The 19,527-nt window shown below is 37.0% G+C and overlaps 1 protein-coding gene across 1 annotated transcript; it reads right to left on the minus strand.

Moving 5' to 3' along the window:
• Positions 1-16,097: 16,097 nt before the first annotated feature.
• LOC124265000 lies at positions 16,098-19,283 on the minus strand. Its single transcript, XM_046699778.1, has 5 exons — positions 18,402-19,283; positions 18,034-18,105; positions 17,753-17,845; positions 17,443-17,532; positions 16,098-16,623 (listed from the first exon to the last, which is right to left on the minus strand). Exons 1-5 carry the CDS (start codon positions 18,534-18,536, stop codon positions 16,441-16,443), a joined length of 573 nt encoding a protein of 190 aa, XP_046555734.1. The 5' UTR covers positions 18,537-19,283; the 3' UTR covers positions 16,098-16,440.
• Between the last annotated feature and the right edge of the window lie 244 nt (positions 19,284-19,527).

The raw sequence follows: 19,527 nt of genomic DNA on the forward strand, positions 1-19,527 counted from the left end.
AATAGAAGCAATACAATAGAAATACAATACTGTTTAGGAATAAACGACACTGAATCTGAATAGAACCAATACAACAGAAGTACAACACTGTTTAGAAATAAACGGCACTGAATCTGAATAGAAGAAATGCAACAGAAATACAACATTGTTTAGGAATAAATTACACTGAATCCTAATAGAATGAATACAACTGAAATACGACGTTGTTCAGAAATATGCTACACTGAATGTGAATTGAAGCAATACAACAGAAATACAACATTGTTTAGAAACAATCTACACTGAATGTGAATAGAAGCAATACAACATTGTTTAGAAACAATCTACACTGAATGTGAATAGATGCAATACAACAGGAATACAACATTGTTAAAAAATAAACTACTCTGAATAAGATTGAAGCAATGCAACAGAAATACAACATTTTTTAGAAACAATCTACACTGAGTGTGAATAGAAGCAATACAACATTGTTTAGAAACAATCTACACTGAATGTGAATAGAAGCAATACAACAGGAATACAACATTGTTAAAAAATAAACTACTCTGAATAAGATTGAAGCAATACAACAGAAATACAACATTGTTTAGAAATAAACGACACTGAATCTGAATAGAAGCAATACACCAGAAATACAACATTGTTTAGAAATAAACGACACTGAATCTGAATAGAAAAAATGCAACAGAAATACAACATTGTTTAGAAATAAACGACACTGAATCTGAATAGAAAAAATGCAACAGAAATACAACATTGGTTAGATATAAACGACACTGAATCTGAATAGAAGCAGTACAAAAGAAATGCAACATTGTTTAGATATAAACGACACTGAATCTGAATAGAAGCAATACACCAGAAATACAACATTGTTTAGAAACAATCTACACTGAATATGAATAGAAGCAATACAACAGGAATACAACATTGTTAAAAAATAAACTACTCTGAATAAGATTGAAGCAATACAACAGAAATACAACATTATTTAGGAATACACGACACTGAATATGAATAGAAGCAATGCAACAGTAATACAACATTGTTTAGGAATAAACGACACTGAATATGAATAGAAGCAATGCAACAGTAATACAACATTGTTTAGGAATAAACGACACTGAATATGAATAGAAGCAATTCAACAGAAATACAACATTGTTTAGAAACAATCTACACTGAATTTGAATAGAAGCAATACAACAGGAATACAACATTGTTTAGAAATAAACGACACTGAATCTGAATAGAACCAATACACCAGAAATACAACATTATATAAAAATGAATGACACTGTCACGTAGTATAAACAAGCCCTTCTGATAAAAAATAATAATATCAAATTGTGTAGAAAATGCCCTGTAAATGTATAACATGGTAATCTCCGTGCTTCTGTAATTATTGATTATGTATAACGCATTTGTGTCGGCCATTTAAATAAACATAAGTCGTCAGTATTTTCCAATACACAATTTGGCTAACATAACATCTAAACAATATCAAGATATTTTTATCACTAACATATATGGATTGTACTTTATTTTTTTATAAAGTGTTGTTGCCGAAATTAACAACTAAAAATTTAATGATAACTTTGAAAATTTATTCAGTCCTCATTCGGAAACTGGCGAAAATAAAATCTTGTGTACCTAACTCGCGCCGTATCTACTTGCACGGGGCGGATAGGATACATCGTTGTAAACACGGAGTTCCTCTCGGACTTGTGACAGTGTCGTGGCTTGTGGCCACACTTGACAATCTGTTTCAATATATTGCATTGATTGTGCATTGATCTTGTGTGTGTTTATTTACTGATTTCCTTGCGGAATCCGTGCGGACGAGTCTTTGTGGTTCATTTGGAAGTCGCTCCTCAACAGACAAGGAAATAGTCAGGGTAAGTGTACTGAAATTGACACTGGCAAAAGATTGACAGCTACGTAATATACACACCCATCAACTTAGCTGATGCTATTGCGTAACCTCTGAATCTTCCAATTTTATCGGTTTATCGGTCAGTGTAAATAAATGCCAAACACCTCGATGTGGAACTTGTTCAATCATAACGGAAGACTGCAAATTACATTTTGTACTATCAAAACCAACATGAACTGACGCAGCTAAAATGTTATATATGTTTTATTTGTTTTCTGTTGGGCAAGTCCATTAAGTAGACGCAGGTGACAGCAAGTAGTTAATCTATGCACTGGACCATAACATGTGTTGTTTTAAGCTGTAGTTCTTATGGGAGGACACTGAACGAAGAGTGGCGGAAGAGTTAAATATATTACCCCACCCTATTTTAGAAACAATCTTAGGTGAGAAAACTGTTGAACATCACAAATGAATTTTAATGTAAAATGTGTTTCTGTCAACGTTTTCTTCCCTGTCAAAATCTGTCCGTATTTGGTGATGCTTCTCCGGCTAAAACGTTAAAAAATCCAATTATGTTTGTATACTGTAATTTCCCTTTGATAACTTCAATACAGCCTAGATTATTTGATGATCGTTTACAACACAGTCATCACAATTTTTAAAGGGATAATCTTTTATTCTAAACTGTCATCCGAAGTACGAAATTTTATAAATTCTGAAGAAAATACCTATCATTTGAACAATTCCAGATGTCATCTTCCTTCATTATCAAGGGTTTATCAAAGCTGTGCAGAAATACCAGGATAAATTGAAAATGAGTAAACCCACATCTCTCCCAGCTACATGATAATCCTGTTGTCATGAAATGGCAACCAGTTAAAAAAAGGAGCAAAGTGTTATTTTTCATCTTGAATAGTTGTGAAATTCACTTTAAGTTTAAACACAAGAGGAAACGTCACCGATATCTTGGAGTAGATAAAAGTAAATACGTGTTTTGAAACGTCAACTTACTACTTCTATAGATTGCTTGTCAAATGTAATGGTATTTGTGGAATAATTTTCTTACATAACCTAAAACAATGATGTACATTTTAGAAAACATTGTTTTTCGCAAACCCCATTATTTCTGAATATTTTTTCAAATCTTCGTTAATTGTGTATTCAATATAATACTGTTTTATCGATATTATCTTATGTTATAGACTTGACCGTTCATACACATATCACTTGTAATAAAACTGACAGGATTCTTAATGGGTGACAAATGTTTGATTACATTTATTACATTCGTATGCCTTGTCAAGCAAGACAGTATTGTACGGTTTTACAGCTATAGTCCGTTTGGCTCAAAAGCGGACCGATGAATTGCATTCTAACTCGAAAACTACTAAACATATAATACTCAATGAAACACTGATCATAATAAAAAAATCAGACCAACTCTGTGATTTGCTTGCAGAATTTATGTTCTAATATTAAACAAGTTGTTTAACAAACTATCATTAAAATTTTGACACAGTTCACTATTTGTTACGAGGGAGGAGTGCAGAGAAAGGGACAGCCAGGTGTTAGAGAAGCACGTGCACAAGTGCCGACAACGTTATTGATTCATTAACCTGAGCTGTGCCGTCTCCATCCTTTCTCGCACATCTGGCTGTCCCTTTCTCTGCACTCGTCCCTCGTAACTTATAGTGAATTGTGTCGATATTTTAATGATAGTTTGTTAAACAACTTTTTTATTTATAGGACATAAATTCTGCAAAAACCTCACAGAGTTGGTCTGAGGTTTTGATTATGATCAGTGTTTCATTGAGTATTTTATGTTTATTAGTTTTTGAGTTAGATTGCAATTCATCGGTCCGCTTTTGAGCCAAACGGACTATATGCTTCGGAAACATGTATAAGGACAGAAGTGTCCATTTTAATGCCCCCGCAAAACGCGTTGCGTAGGATAATAAGAGGGAGGTATATGTGGTTTTTTGCTGACTTAAAATTGAAAAAAAAATGTTTTATGATCAATTAAGAATATTTTAGATGTCAATTCGGATGATATAAACTCTTTAAAGATATTCGACCCGTTGTTAGCAATTAATGCTCTTTTTGTCAATGTGAAGTTGAAACAGTTACACGATCAGACTGGTGGTGTAAACAAGTTCAAGGCTTCTGGCAATCACCGTTAAGCCTACTTTATGATAAATGTCCACAGACCATAATGTAGACTTTAAAAATTTAACTGTAATCTTTCCCATAATTCGAGTTGTGTCCTTTATTTCTGGATTTCTGCCTGCCTATAAAAGTAGATGAAAGACTAACATTTTCTTTAGCTGGTCGTTACATGTGTACTGATGGCGTCTTTGCATGACCGACTGTAGCTTTTTGCTAAAGGAATTATTTTAATTTTTTTTGAAAATAACCCTACAATTTTTACACTTTAAAAATGTATCCACACAACAATGTATATCAGCGAAAGAAATGTTTCTTAAAGTGAGTGAGTGAGTTTAGTTTTACCCCGCACACAGCAATATTCCAGCTATATGGCGGCGGTCTGTAAATAATCGAGTCTGGGCCAGACAATCCAGTGATCAATAGTATGAACATCGGTGAACATCGATCTACGCAATTGGGCACCGATGACATATGTCAACCAAGTCAGCGAGCCTGACCACCCGATCTCGTTAGTCGCCTCTTACGACAAACATGGGTTACTGAAGATCAATTCTAATCCTGATCTTCACTGGTTTCTTAAAGCAAAGGCCAACAAACTAGGTTCTATACCAAATGGATGCTGTACTTAAACTAATGTAGACATGTCAATTTCACGGTCTCCGTGATCTTGATTTAATTGGATAATAATTCTTGTTTACTTACATTTGATGTCACTAAATTAAAAATAAATCATGGGTTTGTACAGAATGAATAACAGGGGCTCGAGAAAAAATATTAAATACCCAAAACAAAATACATATAAAATTGTCAAACATTACATAGTTTCAAATTCTGGTTTACGCCAAAAGATTTCGGAACCTGGTTTCAAGGACAAAATATGTGGCACAGCATGTACATTTGAAGAAAATTCAAGTCTGCCTCTAAAATTATAATAATCGAAAAATTAAAGTCAAATCATCAGCAGTATATAAGAATTGTTTTATCTCTACCCAAGACAGGCTCGTTCACAAATAGACTTGTTGAACTTCGGAATCCATTATCGTCTTATTCTTATACATGATAACAGATATTAATAGAATGCATGATAACTTTATATATTCCAGCCATTCTTCCGATGACATGATAACCTACTTCGTCCTAAAAGCTGCATAGCAAGCAAATGATTGTAGGACAAAAATAAATTTCGGTTGATTTAAATTGCGCCTGACCTAACTGTACGTAATATAAAGTGGCTTGTTTCCTGGGTCGAAATCGTTTCTAAAAATGTCGCGGTAATACCGCAATTATTATTATGTAAATAATTTGGGGGCAATTTGAAATCGTTACTGAAATAGACAGCGTGGGTAGACAAAGCGCAAAAACAGCGTTCAATACACGGCGAGAGTTGGGAGAGGAGGGTTGGGGGTGGAGGTTGGGTGAGTGGGTGGTGCCGAACATTCTATACGGTTATTTGCTTACGGGCGCCAGTCTGTTGTTTATGAAGGTCTATACAGAATTAGACTGCGTGGTGGGACAACGACCTGACCGGATAAAAAAACAACAAATTTCGAGTTTATATTTTTTCAGTAGCTGAAATTTATTATTTACTTTCAATCTGTCTATCCTTCAAACATTTTGTAAAAATAAACTACCGTAATTTTACGGAAGAAATGCTTTGATGGAAATAGGGATAAGAAACGAATTTGCAGCCACGCGACCATACAAAGCTTGAAATGTAAATTTGTGCCGAAAAAGCAATTTTTAAAATTTTTAAGATAACATGTCTAAGATGCCGAAATTTTACCATTAAAAATGTTGTAAATAAAATTATAAGTAAAGGAAATAAAATCATGTATAAATATTGAGTACTGAATAATCGGGAGGTACGTTTAATGTTTTCAAACAAATGATGAAATCTATAGAGAGGGATATGTTCTTTTGCCTGTCAGTTTATTACATTCCCCGTTGTCAGGGCTACAGTATATACATGAAGGTACGGGGGGAGGAGTCCGGTTCAGTTGATGCTGAGAATCGAGGTGGTCGTATTACTTGACAAGTCCCGTACACAATGGACGTGTTTGTTTCCATGACGACGAAGCAACGTCTACTCAATGTAATCAGGGCAGGTTATTTTCTTTCGCTGAGTTCCTTTTAAATAAGTTGTCGACCCGTGAAGATCCGGGTTAGAATTGATCTTCAGTAACCCATGCTTGTCGTAAGAGGCGACTAACGGGATCGGGTGGTCAGACTCGCTGACTTGTTTGACACATGTCATCGTATCCCAATTGCGTAGATCGATGCTCATGCTGTTGATCATTGGATTGTCTGGTCCAGAGTCGATTATTTACAGACCGCCGCCATATAGCTGTAATATTGCTGTGTGCGGCGTATAACTGAACTAAAAATTTTTTTAAATAAGTGGTGACATCCACTGCCAGTAAAACAATTCCGTTCTATTCATAGTTAGATGCTTTCGTCATCTATGTTTTTTTCTTGTTTACCACGTTTATTAAAAATACAAGAAGCATAAAGATCATAACTATTGTTTTAATGGTTTTGATAGTTACTTTCCTATTTTGAAATCTGTAGGTTTTCTTGGAGTGAATGATGTTTAGGTTGAAAAAGATGGACAAAAACGTAACGAACATTTATTATTAAACAGATGCTGGTTCTGTAAAAGAGCTGACTTAACGAATTTTTCACCCGCCTCCAATCCCCAGCTGAAAACTGCTGTCAGTTATAAAAGAAAAAGTGTTGCACGTAAAAGCACGGTGATAGAGTGAGTGACTCTAGCGGTATTACGCCGCTTTTTGCAATATTCCAGCAATATCACGGCGGGGGACACCAGAAATGGGCTTCACACATTGTACCCATGTGGGGAATCGAACCCAGGTCTTCGCCGTGACGAGCGGATGCTTTAACCACTAGGCTACCCCACCACCCCTAAAAAGCACGTTAATGAACCAAATAACTATAAAAGTATATATTTTGTAATGCGTAATTGCCTCCACCAACTATCTCTGAATGATTAAATCAATTTTACGACTGAATAGTAATCCGGAAAGCAAGAAATATGTTTTTCATTTAATATTTAGTTCATGATGTTTATGTCATTAAAGGATTATGTGTGATAAAATAGATTATCGTTAATGTTGCTATTTATACTTATTAACAAATTTATGTAAATATACTTATATGTTACGTATTTGTATCTCTCCGATGTGTCAGTAGCTCTGTTGATGTAACACAAATTCCTGAAAAGGGAATAAAGTATTATTCTATTCTATTCTACCTTGTGTGGGCCGTGGGGTAGCCTAGTGGTTAAAGCGTTTGCTCGTCGCGCCGAAGACCCGGGTTGCGAAAATTCCTATTTTTTTAAATATCTTAGGGAGCTCAGATTCCTAACTGCACCATTTTGGGGTTGGCATCTCTGCATCCTGTGGTCCCCCAGGTAGCCCGGGCTCTGTTTGTGAGAACACCATCATCATTTAGCATGTATTGTGGGGCGGAGGGGTCGCCTATTGCTTTAAGCGTTCGCTCGTTACGCCGAAGACCCGAGTTCGATTCCCCACATGGGTACAATGTGTGAAGCCCATTCCTGGTGTCCCCTGCCGTGATGTTGCTGGAATATTGCTGAAAGTGGCGTAAAACCAAACTCAATCGCAGACTCCACTTTGTTTTTTAGTTTAAACCTATTTTATTCACAATGTGAAAAGGATCGGGGACAAGTTCTTTCAACTTATTAAACCCCTCTCCGAAGATATTTAAAATAACTAATTACATCACAAGCATTTATTAGAAACAGAGACAGAGAAAGACTGAAAGATAACAGGGGGAAATGCTATAATACAAAAGGTGTATAGAGAGAAGACTACTGGAATCGTTTAGATTTGCATATATATTGATGTACATTTTTGAATATAATTTCATTTTTATGATTTGTCAGATCTGCAATGCCGTTTAAAATAACAGATAATGTAATCACAGAATCACTACCACATACATCTTGAATAGCTTTAAGCATGATCTTTCTATGTTGATTGTGTAAAGAACATTCTAAGAAATAGTGGCAAGGAGTCAACGGGATCGGTTGCCCTCGCTGCTCTTGTTGATGCATGTCATCCGTAGATCGACGCTCATGATATCGATCACTGGAATGTCTGGTTCAAACTCGATTACTAACAAACCACAGCTATACATCTGGAATGTTGCTGAGTGCAGCATTAAACAACATTACCACCGCCATGAGATGTACCAAGCCATGTAACTTGTCACGTGACCGTGGAATGACGTCAAGGTCTGGGATAATTAATCCTGTAAAGTCTATTTCACAATTTTCAACAACGTTTAAAGTACATAAACTTATAAGTAAACATTGGAATCTGTACTTTTAGAGTGACGAACATCTAAAAAGGTTATTTTCTCTCTGTGTCCTTCGGACAAGCCTGTCATGGTACATCAAGCCCGGCTTAGACCATATGTTGGCAATTCGGAGTTATTAATAGAAACCAATTCCTTTAACCATATCTATAACGATGCTAAATAACAAGTACAGCCTGCAGGAAGGTGATATATGTTTATATTTCCCAGGAACTATTCAGCGCAATGACGTCATAGTCCCTACACATATGCCCTTTCGCATCTGTTTCGCGATTCGGGCATGGAATAGCAGCTTCGTTAGCTTATATTTCAGACAACCTTTGACAAGAGATTTTTTTTTAAACCTTGACTTTGTGAAAATTTGCACTTTAGATAATGTACATAATGCTATGTTTGCACTTTTGTGTAACCTATTTCCTTATGCTTTTTGTCACATGGGATAATAGACAGGCTGCAGCTGAAGAATTTTTAAAACGTAACTTCCTTTTTGTGAGCTTGACGTTGTGTCTTGAAGGTATACAGAGGTTTTAACTAATACGTGTGATGTACTAAGTTTGTTTATCATGTAACGCAATATTCCAGTTATATGGCGGCGGTCTGTAAATAATCGACTCTGGACCAGACATCCCAGTGATCAACATCATGAGCTTCAGCGAGCCTGACTACAAGATCCCATTAGTCGCCTCTTACGACAAACATGGGTTGCTGAAGATCAATTCTTGTCCGGATATTCAATTACGGGTCCATGGCTACAATTGATATCCCAGTGGGTATATACTCCTCAGGGAGCTGATCTGCTGACCGTGTGGATAAAGGTGTTTAGGATACAGGGGCATAGGAACGGTTTTCAGAGCGGGTAAGGTAGATATGGTTTCATCTTGAAAAAAGTGGGGGGCCCCCAGCCCCCCCATGTTCCTACGCCCCTGGGATATCGCGTGCTATGAAGTTTTGTGTTATTTATGATGATAAAATAATAAAATAATAATAATCACAATTGATGATATTAAAACTGTTTCTTTTTGTGAGTAGTTTTATAAGTTTTACTACTTCTTCTTCTTCTACTACTACTACTACCGCTGCTTCTGCTACTACTACTACTACTACTACTTCTACTGCTGCGACTAATGCATCTACTACAACTACTACTTTCCATACCCGAGAAGATCCGGGTTAGAATACTGGGCCCCGTTCCTCAAAGCGATTGTAACACTACAATAGTTGTAAATCACTACAATCCAATTGTAACTTTAACTTACAATCACTCCACTGTTCCTCAAAACAATTGTAAGTTACAATAGCTGTAAGTTACAATCACTTCCGTGAGTTGCTTATGACCGTCTGTAACTTACTTACGATCGATTATTATGTATGAACAAGATGGCGGTGTTTGTTGTAATTCATTACATAGGAGACAGAAATTTGGCCCTGAGATGATATTTCGAGACCGTTGTCGTGTTCTTGATGTTTATAATGACGCTAAAAACATGCTAGAACCTAGGTTATCCTTGGACGCTCAGCGTTTACATACTCTATCCGTAGAGAGCAAGGTTTTAATTACTTTGCGATATCTTGATATCAGTGGATTAGTTTTCGTCTGCTTGAAAGGGGAAGCAACTCTTACCAACCGGAAGTAATGTAAACGCATTATTCTTAACTTTCGTGCAGAAGTTCACGATTGTAATTTACGATCGAAAGAATTACAATCGCGATGCTTACAATTCCCTTACAATAGCTTTGAGGAACGACAATAAATTGTTATTTACGATAATTGTAAAATTGATCGTTGGGCTTACAACTAATTGTAGCTACGTTCGCTTTGAGGAACGGAACAGATCTTCAGTAACCCATGCTTGTCGTAAGAGGCGACTGATCGGATCGGGTGGTCAGGCTCGCTGACTTGTGGGGAATCGAACACAGGCTTTCGGCGTGACGAGCGAACGCTTTAACCACTAGGCTACCCCACCCCCGCTTGATACTAGACGATGATGATTGTGAAATATTAGGACGAGAACAAATCATAATAAAAATCTCCAACTTCTCAACTTCAATTCCCTATGAATCAAACACGAATCACAATCATATTGCAATTATTTTTGACCATCGGAAATTGCAGACCTTAATCGCTGAGAACACCAAAAACATTTCTTTAATCAAAAAAAAAGATTAAACTGTCAGCAAGATTTATATGGATAAGATACGTCAGCGGAAAACCTCTTCACGTCAGCCACCGTCAACAAAAGATACAATATACAACCACTTCTCCTTACAGCGACATATGTAAAAGCGCCGTGTGGAGTAATAAAAGTAAAGCGATGACGTCAATGCGAGACTGTCCAAGTGGCTGGAAGCTGGCGGCTCGCTTCCAGTGCCTTCCACGTGTTCCACGGAGACCTCTGATATACATTCACACGTTTGTCATAAATGTCCTTGTGTGTTTCTAAACACACAGATTGAAATAGAAGCGGTCTGGTTTTATTGGCGGATGCTTGTGGACATATGTAGGACATACAGTGCGCACTTTTGTCAGATTGTCTGACTCTCAGTACACGTGTATTTGATAAAGCCAATTCCGTTGTTGAGATTGGTTCCATCTCGCCTCCCTTTGAAAGACCATTGTGATGTCAACATAACGTTTTGTTTGTTTGTTGTTTAATTAATCAACGCCGAACTCAGCAGTATTCCAGCTATATGGCGGCGGTCTGTTAACAATCCAGTGATCAACACCACGAGCATCGATCTAAGCATTTGGGATACGATGTGTCGACCAAGGCAGCGAGCCTAACCACCCGATCCTCTTAAGACAAGCATGGGTATAAACGACCTAGGTCCTCTTTTCAGAATTTGCATATAACCTTTTAACGAATATTTAATCGTTAAATTTTGACCTTTCAATGATGTACGATTCGTGTTAGGTCTGTGCTTTAAATGACTATTTGTGTCGTTTAATTCCAGTTGTCAGTCCGATCCTCTTCGGGTAGTTAAGCATTATTGCATGAATGTTCAACTTCATTTTAGAAGATTAAACATTCTGATATCATTTTCTCCAATAGTACTTTAAACTACTTTCAGGACGAACAACACCAAATGTCGAATATAACTAGCTATTCGTTTTGCTGTGATCACTTGCTGTATGTTTTAGTCGGTTTAGTACGGTTATAACGAACACAACTTTCAGTTCGTAATAACCGTATTTTATAAATATACTGTGTACGATAATGGAGTAATATTCCACTACGTCACATAAACTCAACTCATTTATCCTGTTTCAGCGCAACCCTTAGAACGGATAATGCGATGGGGTAAGAAATCGTATCGCCTTGATAATTATTAATCTAAGATCAGCTTAGTCTTTGTAAATCGGGCAATGGTTGATAGCATGAGAGACTTTTCCCGCCATAGGACAGTGTGCGAAATAGCCACTGGCCCGCTAGCCCGTGGCTAGTAAAACTCCAGTCGGGCGAGTAAATTTCCAGAATCACTGGTCCGACTGGCTTGTGAATTTTCATGGGTTAATTTTGTAAATATATCACTCTCTCGAACTTGTTAAGTTATAATACACTTTTAAATCATGCAGAATTATGGCCTGATTATATGTTCATGATATTAGCAACTTAATGATGAAATCCGTGTCATGCCGACAATATCTTATTCTCATCTATTTTTGCAATGTTTTGCTTAGTTTCTACATTCGGGCTAGTGAATTATTTTGTGGACTAGTAACTATCAGGCAAAGCAAGTCCGACTGGCAAGCAAAATTTGGAAACTATTTCGCACACTGCCATAGGGGCACGATGACATGTAATCAGCCAAAAACACTGACCACCCGATCACACCGACAAGCTTCTGTTCACTGTGAATTTCTCAAACAGTACAACCCAGCCAAATTCCTATAGAAAATGAAAAAAGATTACCTTGACAGTTAAAAACAGTTAAGGGTTTACGAAGTCGGATATTTATCATCCTATGGGTGAGTGAGTGAGTTTAGTTTTACGCCGCTTTTAGCACTATTCCAGCAATATCACGACGGGGGACACCAGAAATGGGCTTCTCACACTGTATCCATGTAGAGAATCGAACCCGGGTCTTAGGCGTGACGAGCGAACGCTTTAACCACTAGGCTACCCCACCGCCCCTTATCGTCCTATGAGGCTCAAAGTCCTTAACGCAGTCGTAATCTCGTGTTGTTGATTTGATCCAAAACTGTCAAATATAATTCACGTTTAGAAGTCGAGAGCTGAATAATAACTTCAACCTGAAATGTACACCAAAGTACGTACTTCAAAATCTACATGAAGGTCAAGCTGTTGCCCTATGAATGTTATGAGTACTTAAACAGCACGGTATCGGGCATTGTAGTACTGTTGCACTGAATCATAGCATGATTCAGCATGTTGAACATAGAATTGTATCACTGTATGATAAGTGTTGACTTTACCCCAGGAGCGGTTAAACGTGGACGCGTGGGTGGGCGGAGACTTTGCAGATCGCTATGAAAGTGTTATTTGTGCGCAAATATAGTAATAAAATATTGTGATAATATTTCACGTAGAACGGCAGTATTTCGATTATAATGAGCGAGCTTTTATGTCACACTATCTCAGCTTCAGGCATTGTAACCACATCATGTATCGAACCAATGTCCTGTTTCACAAAGCTATCGTAGCGCTAAGGTGATATGTAACTCCCATGCTTTAACATAGACTTACGACAGTCGTAGCGCTACGATCGCTACGTAAAACGGGCCCCAGGAGTTCGGTGTTACGAGGGGCGGTGGGGTAGCCTTGTGGTTAAAGCGTAGGCTTTATCCACGAGACTCCTACTGCTACATGTTGCCTTAATAACGTTTCCTTCCAGTTTCTTTCATCGTAAACAATTCTTGCTTAATTCTGCTACAGATTCGACGATACAAAATCGAAAGCCTGTAACAGAGTAAGGAGTCACAGCATCACAGAGGCGATCGTCAGCTCACCTGCCTGGCCGCTGTCCGAGGGTCAAGTCCCTCATACAACAAGAATGCAATGTGTACTACTGACTGTCAGGCTGATCTGTATCGTACTACAATACATGTATGGTCAGCCTGCAGTGTCCAGCACCCCATTCACAATGTTAAACTTCCGTGCCCGACCGGTCTTACTCTAAGGTTAATTAAGGTTATTTACACGCAGCTGACCGGTACATGGCTGTGCTGAAGGTCATGATAATAAGCTGCTCTTATTCGATTTATATTGACAGCACTGTGATTTAGATTTAGATAACACAACTTTAACTTAACTCAAAGAAAATATAAACAAAACATGTCTATATTCACTGATAAAACCCACATCACGTCAAAGTGCCTACGATATACCTGTTCTCGTTTGTCTTATTACTAGGGCTGCGGAATATAACCGGTTTACCGGTTTTACCGGTTCAGACATGAACACGATACGTATTGCGCTATGCTGATCGAAAACCGGTATTTTGGCATGCATTCGGAAAACTTCGTAACATTCGGAAATCTTCGGATATTTCCGTTTTTCACACGGGAAGTCATGCGGTTGTTGCAAAATGGCACCTCCCCAACAACGAACAATTTATTGTGAAATACTGGGGCAAAGGCTTCAGTATGGCAGCATTTTGGATTGAACCACTGTGTTGATGCTAAATTAACTCGATGATAAGTAGTTTTTTGTTAAAAAACTTCTTGCAATATATTGCAATACATATCGCGATATATGCTTTCGCATCGCAATATTGCAATATGAAAATCTCTGCAATACCCACCCCTACGTGTTCCAGTCTTCAAAGTATGTCAGTGACAAGTAAACATATGCTGATTAATATTGGCTTTCTGGCAGGGTTACGAAATGAATGAATGAACGCACGAACATACGAACGAACGAACGAACGAACCGTCACAGGCGTTTACAACTTCGGCGATACCGACGCTGACGACGACAACAGCATGGTGCTTACAACACAACGATCATGATAAGAGTGAATATAGAAACCGATCAGCTGATCATGTCACACACAAGGGACGCGACTGAGCATAGCTCGCTGCGGCGTCCGAGACGACTGGGCCTCCCACATCGGAATCACAAATACAGAGGGTGCATGAGAGTCCACGAGACTAAAAATAATCCATAAGCTATACGAGAACATCCAGGACACACAAGAACATATACAAGATGCCCGAGAACATATACAGGGTGCACGAGAGCGAGAACATATACAGGGTGCACGAGAACATATACAGGGTGCACGAGAAGATATACAGGGTGCACGAGAACATATACAGGGTGCTCGTGAACATATACAGGATGCACGAGAACATATACAGGGTGCACGAGAACGAGAACATATACAGGGTGCACGAGAACATATACAGGATGCACGAGAACATTTACAGGGTGCACGAGAACATATACAGGGTGCACGGGGGACATATACAGAGTGAACGAGAACATATACAGGTGCACGAGAACATATGCAGGGTGCACGAGAACATACAGGGTGCACGAGAACATATACAGATTGAACGAGAACATATACAGGTTGAACGAGAACATATACAGGGTGCACGAGGACATATACAGGGTGCACGAGAACATATACAGGGTGTATGATAGCATCCAGAACTTACAGGACATGCGAGGAATTACAGGGTGCACGAGAACAACCAGCCTGAACGGGAATTTAAAGCCACGCGAGAACTTACATCATGCAGAATATATAGATTTTGTGTCAAAAATGTGAATTAAAACTTTTAAAAGTATTAAAACATCTGCTGATGGGTATCCTGGATGGGTATCCTGTCACAAAATGTAATGACGTCATCTGTTTTTGTTGCCAAGGAACTGTTCTTGCTCAAATTTATGTATATCTGACGATGTTGGTATTTGTATTCTATACTGTTAAAAAATAAGAACATATATACTTTATACTAGACTTGCGTTTCTTTTGGGTGTGAGTTATATATATATATATATATATATATATATATATATATGATGAATTTAGTTTCACCTATTTAATTTTGTAACAGCCATACAACAGAGAACAACACAAGAAAAGAAGAACACTGGAGATATATATCACAACAATATGGTTATTCACAACCAAATAACAGTTACAGATATTTAATCCAAATAGCCAGATATGCAATTCGATTATTTACAAATCATTTTATCTTACCTTCATGTAAAATACTTAAGCCTCATTGGTCAATGACACTTAAACAAGGTTCCATGTCCCCCCTTCAAGGAGGGTGACAACTGGGAAAAATATTACCCGCTGCCACGGTAACCCTGAAACTCTCTGCGGAGAAGCTGTATCACTAACAATTGCATGATGTCATAACAAGATGCAGTGACAGTGTTCGAAAACCAATCACTTAGCTATTTTTGAGTTCACAATGTAGTATGTACACATTAATTGTACAAACTTTCACCGCTTTATTTAAACTATTATATACACTGAATCGTTTGCACACTCAACATAATCATAATTAACCATTTTATAGCAGTTGTAGCTTTTCGGAATATTTCAATGATTTTAAAAATCCATTCGTGAGGTCGACGCCATTTTGTCATGCAATCGGTAGTAACGGGCTTATGATATTTTGTACATTTAACATGGCGGTAAGATAAATACGCTGTAAACCTCTCCCTTGTGTAATACGGCCTCATCTACCGGATCGGGTAACACTGCTACAAAGAGGCGTACATCTGACCGTATTACCCTCGAGAGAAGCATACAACTTATAATATATAGGTACATTTTCAATTTTCAAAAGAATGGTAACAATAATATGTTTACCAAATATATTTTGGAACAATCAGTGCTTCTATCCCTTTGCCAATTGAAAAAGTGGAGAGAAACATTTTAAAATAGTCTACTAAACAATTCACTGAGAATGGTCTTCCTGACAAGGAATGGACAGATTTCACTTCAGTACAATGTAGCTGAGGTGTAATTGCAACAATACATCTGATCAGCTCAGGGTTCACAATGATCAGTGTTTAAGGAAGCCTATGTTCAGCACAGAGAGCTTGTTAAAAATCATAGTATACACGTGAGCCTAACATGAACAATTTAGGCTGGGATATGAGTCCAACAATATCTTCATAACAAACAAAAAGCTTCTTTTCCTTTAGACTCCATAACCTCTTCTCTTCATAAAACTGAACCCATGCACCAAGGGAACTGCATTCTTGCTGATCTGGGTTTTCCACAACCTGAGACAAAAATGATATAACAATTCAGATATTAGTATCATGACACAGCCATCCCATTGGAATTAAACAAAATTATTACTGTCTTGTCTCTGTCATGGTTTATTCATAAATTAGGCTAAAGCTTTACAATATTTTGATAGGGCCGAAAAGCAATTATCAAGGTGAAAGCATAACTTGTGTCAACTTATTTCAGATTATCTTGATTCACGGTATAAGTGACTTTCAAGTTCCAATTGTGTTTTGATTTCATGTATTAATTAGACATAAGTCATTCATTTGTGTATCAAATTTCAAATTAATAATATAAACTTAGCATAAATGAAAACATAAGCAAACAACTAAAAAACGATCCAAGTATAATACTTCCTATCAGTTAACAGTTGAAGGACACATTAATCACTATTTGACATTACTGCGTAAATGTATTTTTGTTTGTTTTTGTTTCAGAAAAAATTGAAATGCTTGTTTACAAATATTAATAAAATCATAATGAAATCATTATACACATAACGTTCAAGGAATTTTTTTCAAGTTGTTAAAGGCACATGTGTTTTTTATTGACTAAGTTAATCTTATGTACAATGTTCACGACTGAGACCATTAGAAAATATTCATAGTATAAAAATTTGAAATATATGTAAAACAACATACAATGAAATAACAGCTGTTCAACTTAACAATAACCTTTTACTTACGAGTGCCTTCACATAAATTGTGATCTACACAGTAAAACTAGAAATCTTCATGTCTAAAGTTATTATTAGATATTGCTAAGAGAGGGTATTTTTTTTCAAAAAGAAATAAAAGTCAAACACATACCTCTGGATTTTGGAACTTGCTGTTTGCTTTTGGTTTGTGAATGCGGTTATCTGAAATTGAGGAATCACCCACCTCCATGGTGTCACAATCCTGCAAATATTAAATATAATATTTAGCATTGGATGATTCATTAATATTTAGCATTTGATTATTCAATACATTTGAAATAAAGCAAAATTGAACAAATAACTGTATCACAATATTTCAGTAAGATGATCTTACCAAAGCCTGTTGGGATTTTGATTTATGATGTATGAAATCAGTATACCAATATTTCTACATATTCATTCTGATGATAAAACTTACGAACCAAATTGGAAAGAAGAGATGTTATGTTGAGATCTTTCAGCGTATCAGCGGAATCCTCAAATGCAGAATCTTCAAATGCCATGGTGTCACATTCCTGAAAATATACATTTCATTTCCATCAAGATTAAATTATCTGTAGTTCAAGAAATCAGTGTACAGATATATACTGATAGTTTTAAAAATTTATTTTGAGCTATAAAAGGATAATTTCCCGAATTATTTTTATATTGGTACCTATAATTATAGATTCTCATTAACTTAAGTCCAAATAAAACAACTTACCAAATTGGAAAGAAGAGATGATATATCGAGATCCCCTTTCAGCGCATCAGCGGAATCATCAAACGCCACTGTGTCACATTCCTAAAAGGTAAAGGTAAAATTCTACCAAATACAGTTAGTAGGTCACTTGAACATATCACCACTCAATGGGTAAAAGAACATCAATAATTGTTGTAACATTAAGTTTAGCAAGTTGTTATGGAAAGTCGAAATAGAAAACAAAGCGTTGAGATTTTAGGTGTTTACATTACAAATGAAAACTATATTTTTCATATTATTATATCACTTTTTGATTAAGTCATTGTCAATCTATACTGGGAATACTGAAAGCAAAATAAATTTATGTAATTTCATACCAGGTTTCTTGTATCGCCAAGTACAGATGTACTGTCTTCTTCGACAACTGCAGATTCTGTTCTTGGCGCGAAAGGCATCATGGTTACAAAGTGAATTGGTCGCCATTGATTTTGTGGAATGTTACTGCCATGGATGTTAGTCCACATTATGTGAACAGGTGTCAGTTGAGAATGGTTCTCCAAAGGCAAGAAGAGTAGTCGGTCTAGGTCGTTCCTAACAGTTTGACCCCCATATACTGAGTACACAGAACACACCGGTCAGGAAAGTACATTTGATAAAGCAGCCATTTGCCATGCCCCCATGAAACTTCCAATCTCACTGATAGCAAGTACTTCCTGCTCTAATAGTTGTTCTATCGCATCTGGTGTTAACTTTTCACCCATGTATAAATCCGAAAACATTGCAAACTTCTTAGCTGATGGCGTCTGTAAATAGTCATTCTTATTATGTACCAGGTCAAGAACTATTCTCATGCGAAGTTCTATATGTTTATCTTCAGAGCCATAGGCAAACAAACTTCCGCACCTAGGCAAACAGTTTCCATCTCCATATATGAGAGTTGGAAACATATCAAGCAGACTGTCATCATCATTAGGAACCAATGACATGGAAACCCTGTTTACAGTTCGTTTGTGTGTGAAGACCGTAACTTCTGGTGGTTCTGCAATTGGGAGAACATGATGTTCTTCAGCCAGTACTTCAAGCTCTTCAAAACTTTTGCTTGCCAATATCTTTTGGTACAGATTCCCATCCATTGTCAGTGATTTCCATGTTTTAGTTTCAGCTTTCTGTGTTTTACTCTTATTCTTGCCACTATTAGACATGTTTTTTTGTCTGAAAATCTGTCGTGATCTCATTTGATTCTTGATGAAAAGTTTGACTGGGGACATCTCTTCTAACATTTTCACCTGATTTACAGCTTATATTTGGCCTCAAGTTATCTCTTCCTTTATTCTTTTCTGTTTCATTTTTTCCAAATACTTCAGTCTCCATTTTCATATCTTCTTTTGACAACCATTCTGGAATCAAAGACAGTGTATGACTTTTGAATTCCTCCACATACTTCAAGTTAAGGCAAGCATCTGTGTGACCATCCAAACATGACTGACAAAAACATGACAGATTTCTTGACTTGAT

The sequence above is a fragment of the Haliotis rubra genome, unplaced genomic scaffold (genome assembly GCF_003918875.1).
Source record: "Haliotis rubra isolate DU_JTF1 unplaced genomic scaffold, ASM391887v1 Scf955, whole genome shotgun sequence".
NCBI lineage: Eukaryota > Metazoa > Mollusca > Gastropoda > Lepetellida > Haliotidae > Haliotis > Haliotis rubra.

Coding starts and splice junctions, on each gene's coding strand:
- LOC124265000 (XM_046699778.1), bottom strand. CDS start 18,536: ATGTGGACTAACATCCATGGCAGTAACATTCCACAAAATCAATGGCGA. Junction 17,846..18,033: donor CATCTCTTCTTTCCAATTTG/GTAAGTTGTTTT, acceptor GTATATTTTCAG/GAATGTGACACCATGGCATT. Junction 16,624..17,442: donor GCAAGTTCCAAAATCCAGAG/GTATGTGTTTGA, acceptor TTTTTGTCTCAG/GTTGTGGAAAACCCAGATCA.